At 45.2% G+C, this 8,912-nt stretch overlaps 1 protein-coding gene and 1 pseudogene across 1 annotated transcript in view; both read left to right on the top strand.

Moving 5' to 3' along the window:
* Window positions 1–655: 655 nt before the first annotated feature.
* Window positions 656–774, top strand: LOC112484430 (annotated as a pseudogene).
* Window positions 775–4,551: 3,777 nt separating this feature from the next.
* The window catches only part of LRIG1 (leucine rich repeats and immunoglobulin like domains 1), a 109,216-nt gene continuing 104,855 nt past the window's right edge, over window positions 4,552–8,912 (top strand). The window contains exon 1 of the mRNA XM_006917487.3: window positions 4,552–4,793. Within this exon, the coding sequence (XP_006917549.1) occupies window positions 4,576–4,793 (218 nt within the window). The 5' untranslated portion in view covers window positions 4,552–4,575. The remainder of the gene's footprint in view (window positions 4,794–8,912) is intronic.

Raw genomic sequence — 8,912 nt, forward strand, 5'->3', positions numbered from 1 at the left:
GAGTATACAGCTTTATTTTCCTTAGACGAGAGATACAAAGCAGGCTCAAAGCAAGGCTGTCATCACCCTGCAAGTCTCCAGGGGTTCTATAGGTAATTATTAACTCTTTGTGAGATTCCTAAAAAAAAAAAGCTCTATGCTGAAAGCACCTACTAAGATTTTAATTTTTTCAGAGTTCAAATTCAATAACACCTTAAAAATAAGCCTTAGATATGTGTAGCCCTAAACAGTTTATAGCCCCTTGCATCCGATATCAAAATGTATCCTTCCTTAACTGTCTTAGCACTCAGGTCAGAAGTACCATTACCCTTGTTTCCATTTGAAAAAACTGAGGCTTAAAAAACAGAAATGAGTGGGCAAAGGTTTCATGGATAATAAGGCCTGGCTAGAATCCAGGTCTTCTGCCCTGTTGCTCTTCTAAAGTACTGAATATAACATAAAATCTCTTCTAACTGTAAGAAAGCACCTCCATATCCCAGCATTCTGTGAAACACCTATTATCACCACCTAGAACTGTAACAAACTGCCACAATTCAGTCCCCTGAAATTTATGTTTTCAAAAAGAAATCTCTGTGATCTACCTGCTTTCTTGTTATTTTGTTATTTGCTTCTCTCCTCACTTGGTGATTTCAGGCTATTTAAATGTTGAGTTACTGTCTATGGCCATGCTACCCTGAACAAGCTTCATGCCATCTGATCTCGGAAGCTAAGCAGGGTTGGGCCTGGTTAGTACTTGGATGGGAGACCACCTAGGAAAACCAGGTTTTGTAGGCATTAAATAAATAAATAAAAATAAAAAAATAAGGGATCGTAAACTGACAAGCAAAATTATATAATTGTATTAACCAATGTTACCCCAATAAACTTAATAATAAAAAAAACCTATAAAAAAAATGTTGGGCTCCTCTCTTGCAGTGAGTTTGAGATGATTAGCCCCTAGGGCTTCTGTATTTCAGAGTGACCTACAATCATTGTCTTTGGGGATTTGATTTGACACTGGCCCTAGAGTTTGATCTGTGGCAGGTTAAAACAAACTGGCGAACCTAAAATCCTTGTATGACCTCTTTGAGAAATAAGTAATCAAAATTGTGAAAATAACAGTGGAGGAAAATGAGGACCCAGAGGGCCCAAATCAACTGTTACCCTGTGCTGAATGGACCAAGACCTGTTCTTTTATAAGCAGGGATGTAGACTCCCTTAGAAACTGGCCCTCATTGTTGTTCAGGTCTCTCTGATCTTAGGTTATTGCTACAGATGAATTCTCCCCTGAGCTCAACATCACTGCACTCCAAGCTCACACTCTCCTCTCAGTCACAGGCAGGTTGCTAGTATGTGGGCAAACTTCCATACATGGTATGGGGAGCAGACATGACTTCATGCTCTGCTGTAGACGAGAGGAACTGCCAAGGCTCAGGCGCCCAGTGTCCCCAAGAGTTCCTCGGTTTTGGAATCCTCTGCTCTGGCTGTGGTAACCAGACCACAGGGGATGCTTTAGATTTATGGGCACACCCTTACCTTGCAGAATCTCAGATCTTATCCTCCAGAACTTTTCCGTTCCTGAAAAGCATTACATGGTTATACCCACAAGCATTTGGAAAACATTTGACAAAGAAGTATTCGTTTTTCAATACTAATAATTGAACAAGTCTGAAAGATAATTTTAGGTCAGCAGATCAAGTTCGATGAGTTCAATTTCTTTTTCCTACATTGGGGGGTAGGGACAAGGAGAATCTGACAGGTTTTTCGTTTTTTTGTTTTTTGTTTTTGTTTTTCTATGCCTATAGCACCTGATCTTCCTATGTGGTCTCCCATCCAAGTACTAACCAGGCCCAGACCCTGCTTAGCTTCAGAGATCAGACATTGGGCTTGTTCAGAGTGGCATGGCTGTAGACAATGGGCCATGGCTCCCCTGGGGCATGAACTCAGGACTTTCTGTGTGTAAAGCAGAGGTGCTAACCACTACACTATGGAACCACATCCTGACAGTTTTGTTTAAGGAAATGTTTGTGGATATTCTGCATTAAATTACAATTTGGTGTTCTTTGGTCTTGGAAAATTTAAGACACATTGATGCAGAAGACTTTGTAAATTTGGGGTACTTTAAATTTAATTTATCTTCTTATTATTTTATCAAAAGGTGTTATAACAAAGAGATATATTTCTTCCTGTTGAGATGGAATGTGTATGTTTATATGGATTACAAATGAAACATAAAAGCTGGTTAAAGACCTAGGTAGACTGGGTCAGGTGCAGCATTTTTCTGATAATGCTTCCCGGGAATCATATTTGCATTGATTTACACACATATTTGAGCATTGCTTTGGGCATCACTTGCTGAGGTGATGCAAACGAAAGGGAGAGAAGGAGGGAGAGGGAGAGAGAGAAAGAGATACGGGGCACCATTATCCCATAGCACAATGAATCAGAAGTAGGGGGAAAAGGAAAAAGAAGAGTAAAAGGAATAAGAAGAAATCATTAACCACTTGACTACCAAGCCCAAACCCAAGTTTGGGTGAAGAAAGAGATGCTCTTATGGCTGAGGGAAAGCTTAACAACACAACTAAACCAAACTCTTTGGAATGTGTTAAAAACGGAACAAAATCCTTTGAATAATTTTTGCTTTTTCCTCCTGAGGAACATCCGATCTTCTCCATTTTCATAAAACAGATCTCAGATTCCATTTGCAAGAGCAAATGTTTTTCAACAGACTTGACTTGCTTAATTTTTCCGACAATGTATAGTTATGTTAGAACCTTGCATACTCTTGGGAAGGGACATGGGACACCAGTAAATCAAAATGCTGAGAGGGGCAGCTACATATTACTGTGCTAATCCTTTCCATTTTTCACGGTGTCTGTGTGTGTGTGTGTGTGTGTGTGTGTGTGTGTGTGTGTGTGTTCCTGCTCTCTCCCACCCTACCCTGTGGGCGCCTGCCTTACTGTTTCAATGCACTGTCATAACACTTGGCTACTATGTTCTGATCTTACTGTAAGAGTTAGAAACTTTGTAACAATTAGTTCTCTTTTTATTCTCTTAGGAGTACTCTATCTATAGCTTCTTGAAAACTGGTTTTAAAAAAATCTCTGATTTAAACAAACAAAGCATACCCTTTGTGGAAGGCTGGAGCGTTTCTAGAAGTACTCTTCAACTAACTAGAACGTGAGTGGAGATGGGGGTGGGAGTTTGTGCACCTTCAAGAATTGGTTTCTGCAGAGCACATTCATTTTGGTAATCAAAGACATATTGCTGGATTTAAGAGGCCAAAATCAAGTCAGGAACAGAAAAGAGCTCTTGTGGGAAGAAAGACTGTCACTCCTAATGAAATAACTAAAGATGCTCCAATCAGTAGGAAATTTGCCTTTGCTCCTAAAGGGCACCTGGAAAACGGAGTGCAGATTTGCTCTAAATCTAAATCTGCATCTAAATCTAAATCTTCAGCCCTGTTTGTAGCCAGAGGAGGAGGAAAGAAACCTTGCGGCCAGACTGCTCCAAAGTTGGTGTGTTACCCTCTTAACCAATTTTCTCCCCTCTCCTAGACTCTGAGGGCCTCCTATCTTTACTCTTCCTCTCCCCCGTCTGCATTCGCCTTCTCCGCCAACAGTTAGCCGGTTTCCTTTAGGACCTGGAGGATGTCTCTTCCTTTTCCCCTCCCAGTCCGTCCCCCCCGCCGCCCCGGGCCCTTCACACCTTGGGTGGGAAAAGGGAGTGGGGCGGGGTGGCAGAAGAGGCGGGAGGGGCGGGATCTTGGTGAGCGTTCCAATGGCCCTTCAGGCTGGTCGCTGTTGACTCCGGCAGCCAATGAGCAGCAGGCGGGGGGCGTGGCAGGGCGCCCCTGCATTGCATCCAACGTGGGCCAGCAGGAGGCCGCGGGCCGCGGAGCCCAGGGGGTGTGTGAAGGCAAGCGGCCGGGGGCGGGGCCTCGAGGACAGGCCAGGGCTGGGCAGCAGGCAGGCCCGCGGCGAGCGGCTGATTGTTCGGCCGCGAGGTCGCTGGGGCTCTCGCAGCGCAGAGGAGCCGAGAGTGATTTGCCCGGAACTGCGCGCGGGCGCGCGCTCTGCCTTGGGCGCCGGGACAGCGAGGCGCACGGGGCCCTTCGAACAGTGCGGGGCTGGCCGCGACGTCCAGCCTGGGATCTGCTGTTAGACGTTTGGAGCCGCAAGGAAGATGCCCAAGGGCGCAGAGTTCAGGCTGAGAGGCTGAGCGCCGTCCTTGCAGCGGCGGCGGCACTTTGGCGTGCGCGGGAGCTCAGAAGCCGGTCAGGAGCGCGGCGGAAGGACGCGGAACGCCGGCAGAGCACCCCTTGCCCGGATCTGTGGGGTTCGCATCGAGTACGGGCGGGTCGGCCCGGATGGGCGCAGGGATCGCGGCCCCCTCCGGGCGCTGCGGAGCAGCCCGGGCACCGGGGGCCCGCTGAGCGCCGGAGTCGCCGCCGCGGAGAGAACTTGTGCCGGCGGCCATGCCCCGGCGCGGAGCCTAGTTCCGAGCGGAGTACCCGCGGGCCCGCTTGTGCCCGCGGTCGCCCCAGACCTTGCAGCCCCCGCGCCCCGCCGGAGTTCGCAGCGCGCTCCAGACAAGATGGCGCGTCCACTCCGGGGAGCGCTTCGGGCCCCGCGCCGCTCGCCTTGTCTTCTCCTGTGGCTGCTGCTGCTGCTTTGGCTGGAGCCGGCAACGGCCGCGGCTGACCTGCGGGCTCCCTGCGCCGCCGCCTGCTCTTGCGCTGGAGACTCGCTGGACTGCGGCGGACGCGGGCTAGCGGCACTGCCTGGGGACCTGCCCGCCTGGACCCGGAGCCTGTGAGTGCCACTCTCCCCGCGCTCCCTGCGCCCCGCCGTGCCTGTCACTTGGAGATGGCGCGGCGGGAGTGGTTATCTGGGAAGGGGGTGCGTGTTGAGTTGTTTGCTAGTCCAGTTGTATGGCCTGGAAAACTTATCGTGGATTGTAGTGGTGAGATCGTGCATAGGGGTCCGGAGGAGAGAGGGCGTACGTGAGCAGTCTGCAGGAGAGAACTGTGTGCTCCTTTAGGGTCTGGAAGTGAGCGAGCGTAGGTTGTGAGGGTCTGGAGGGGGAAAAAGTGTGCCTTGTGGGGTTCTGGAGGTTAGCGAACTTGGGTCATGAGGGCCTGGAGGTGAGTGACTTGGTCTTGAGGGCGATCTGGGAATGAGTGAGTGGGTGTCTGGGGTTGAGAGAATGTGAATGAAAGCCTGTGGGTGAGGTGTTTGTGTGTATGTGTGTGGGTAGAAGTGGGAAACATCTGGAGGGGAGAGTGTGAGGAAGTCTGTCTGGGGGGGTCTGTGTGTATATCATTATTTTTTTCCTCTCCTGTAATCCAAGTCTTTGGTGTCTTAGCTCCTTGGCTTTCTAGTGGGTAATGAATGAACGTGACTATTGGCTCGAGTCTTGCATTTACATCATTAATGAGAATGTATGTGTGGCCGCCTTTTCATCCTCCAGGACCATGGTGGCCTGACTTGGCCTTCGCTGGGGCAGAAGCAACCTTCTCTGGAGGACTCCTCTAGTAGTTCTGGAAATCTTACTGCTGGGAGTTTGTCCATTTTATGCCTGATTGGCATTTTAAGGAACTATGTTCCAGACCCTTCCAATCTGTTCCCCTGGGGCCCTCTTGAGCTTGATGATCCTGTGGGGCACCCCACCCTCTAGCATTTCTCTTCTATAAATGGTGCAAATTAGTTTTGGAGTAGTGCTACTTCAGGAGAGGGTGCCAGGGACTTGGTTGATTTAAACAGAGTTTGCTTCACCCAAAGAGGCTCTTTATCTGTGTTGCCAGGATTTTGGCCAATAGAACTTAGTGGGACACTTCTTACTGTGGAGATTTGGCAGGAAAAAATACGTTAGACTTTTGTAAACATGGTAGAATATAACAGCTTTTGAAAACTTCTAAACAATCTGGTCCATGAGTCAAAACCCTGTCCAGTTATGGGTAATTGCATCTCTGCAGAACTTTTAGTGCCTTCCAGAAAAGGCCTAGCTTGAGTAGTCTGCTTTTCAGTTGAATAACTGGACATCTTTCTTAGAATATAGAAGAGGCACAGTAGTAACTTCAGGCATGGCATTCAGTTTAAAAAGGAGAAACAAAACTGGTGACACAAGTTTTAACCAACACCTGTGGCCTGATCTAAGAAAATGTCTGGATATCTGCTAGGGGGTGGGGATGAAAAGTTAATTCCTTTCTAATGTGAAGATCCTGTACCTCTGAAAATGGGGCCCAGATCTTTCTTTAACTTGGACCACACTACATGTTGTTTGATGATCAAGTACTATAGAGTTCTGAAGCTGGACTTTTTAGTTGTGGTTAGATTTTCTCTTCCATATTCTGCAGCTTCTGTGGAATTCATTGATTTAGTGAAAACCAGTGATCATAGTGTGGGTTTTAACATAGGTAGTGGCTGGGCTGTGTCAAGTAGTGAAAGGCAGAGCCCAGCACTGCCATTGGCTAGTTCTTTATTTAGTTGGGCAGTCTCGGGTTATTGTGGTTTTTCCTTCACATACTCTTAAGGTAGTTTTTTTCTTTTTCTTTTTCTTTTTCTTCTCCTTTTTCTCTTTCTTTCTTTCTTTCTTTCTTTCTTTCTTTCTTTCTTTCTTTCTTTCTTTCTTTCTTTCTTTCTTTCTTTTAATAAATGCATGTGGGCAGAATCAGAGTAATCTTCAGTGTTCACCTGTTGGAAAAGTGATTCCCAATGTCATGTGTCGGTGGCATTGTGGGGAAGTCACTTAGTTCAGAAGTGGTGACTTCCCAGGGTGTCCTCTTATTTGCACTTTCTGTGGTCACTAGATCCACTTTACCTCGCTTTTTTATTTTTTAGAGCAAAAATTCTGGTTGTTTTTTGAGCTTTTTGTTGCCTACGAGTGACATTTCACATGATATAAATACCTTTAGAATTGCAGTCTTTTCTCTTACACATTTGATGGTCAGTAAATACCACAGTGGGTGTTTTGAGCTTCAGTAGACTTGATTGTACTGATTCTAGTGTTAACCGATTAAATTTTAAGATAGGAATAGTGTGACTTTTGGCTGGTATGTGGCAGTAGTGTTCAGTTCAAAATGGATATCCTTTGAAAAATATTCATGAAGTATTTTTTTCTGATTAAAGAAAAATGAAACTCATGGGTTTTTTATTCCCTCTAGACCAGATTTTCCCATTTAAGTCATTAGTCTTATTCTGAATTTTTCATCAGGATACAGTTTATGTTCTTGGCTATGATTCAGTAAGACTTCAAGGAGAAAGTCTACCTAATATAATAAAATATGTTGTAGTTTACACCCTCTGAGTCTATTGTATCTCGAAAATGCTTTGACCTAATTTATAACCCCATGAACTAGATTTACTGCAGTTAGTTCAATCACTTTCAGGCCATGGATTTGAGACGGAAAGGGACCTGTGGCTTTATGGAAATTTCTTTCTTTCTTTTTTTTTTTTTTTTTTTTACTTTTGTAAACAGTGCATTTGATTTTGGAGTTGCTCCTAGGCCTAGCATAAGGAAAGTAAAACTTTTTAATAGTGACCGTAAATGCAGTTTAAATAGAAGAAATGAAGTGGCACTGGTGGAGAAAATACTTGGGGCCTGAGGATTACTTATTCAGCACAATAACTTATAGTTGTAGTAGTTGAGCCATAACTGAATCTGCCATCCCATTACGTAGGTGAGATTGGCATAGTCCAACCAGCACATTCATAAATAGCACCAAGCACTGCCAAGCCTTATTTCAGCTTCCCAGAACCTTAGAAAAAGTTGAACTTCTTAGAACTCAGATGTTTGCTTTCTTTGAAATTATTCTTGAGAGCATGACTTCAGAAGCTGTTGAAGAAGTATTAAATGCCATTTACCTTAGACTCTTATCTGTGGCATAACGTTGAGCAGTGTTGCTAGCTTAAATACTCTGGGAGCTAAATGATGATCCAGTGAGATTGTGATAGGAAGGAAGGGAGGTCCTGGAGGAAGCACAAACCCTGATTCTTGTTCTTAATATGGAGGAAAGACAACATGGCATTCAGAAGCAAGGACATTCTCTAAAGGACACCAGATGTGGTTATCCTGTGCCACATGAAGATGAATGCGTTGATTTGGACCTCTTTGTGTTATGTCTCCTTGTGTGTTTACAGAACCAAACCCGAGTGTCTTAGGTCAAACTTTGTTGGTTTGGGCAAGAAGTGGTGCTTATTACATTGGACAATAAATACATACCGTGGTTGCCATTGTAATTGTGAAGTAAAGGGGGCCTTTGTCTTTCAAATTTTACAGCTGTGCGGGGAGGCCCAGGTGTGCAGGGTGCTGTGAATTAAGGCTTTGGAAAATACTTCCCATCCTGTTTATGCAAATTAGACTTAAAGTAAAGAACAAATTGTTCCAGAACCTAAACTGAGAGTCTTGTTTTTTTTTCTGTTTTTCTTTAAAGTAGGTTATTGTCCAGATTATCCTGAGGTCTTCTTTTCTACCATTTCCTCTTTGTGTCTCTATATCACTTAAGAAGGACTCAGAAGAAATTGAGCATCTTTCCACTTGTTGGGATAGGCAAAGGGTGGTTTGGAATAGTGAGCCTTTTACACATGGGTAATGGCAGAGAGAAAATCTGGAAGGTGCAAGGGCTTTCAAAGTTTTAGGGAGCTTTAGCTGAAGCTCAGAGACCTTTCCTTTGTAACAAGTATCAGAAGCCTGGCCTTGCTTCCCCCTCCATCCTGGAACACTTGTCTGTTACTAGTTCTCTGACACCTTTTTTTGAGTTAGGGGAAGTCTCTGGCAAATAAAATTGGTTATCTTAAGAGAAAGTCCCCCGGATATGAAATTATCGCCATAAAATCTAAGTTTTGAGTGCCTAGAGACCCTGCCTCCCCTTGCTCAATATAAATGACCCATGTTGGCACACAGTGTCCCTCTTGCCTTTTAAATATGTCAGA

Source organism: Pteropus alecto, unplaced genomic scaffold, assembly GCF_000325575.1.
Source record: "Pteropus alecto unplaced genomic scaffold, ASM32557v1 scaffold75, whole genome shotgun sequence".
Classification (NCBI taxonomy): Eukaryota; Metazoa; Chordata; class Mammalia; order Chiroptera; family Pteropodidae; genus Pteropus; species Pteropus alecto.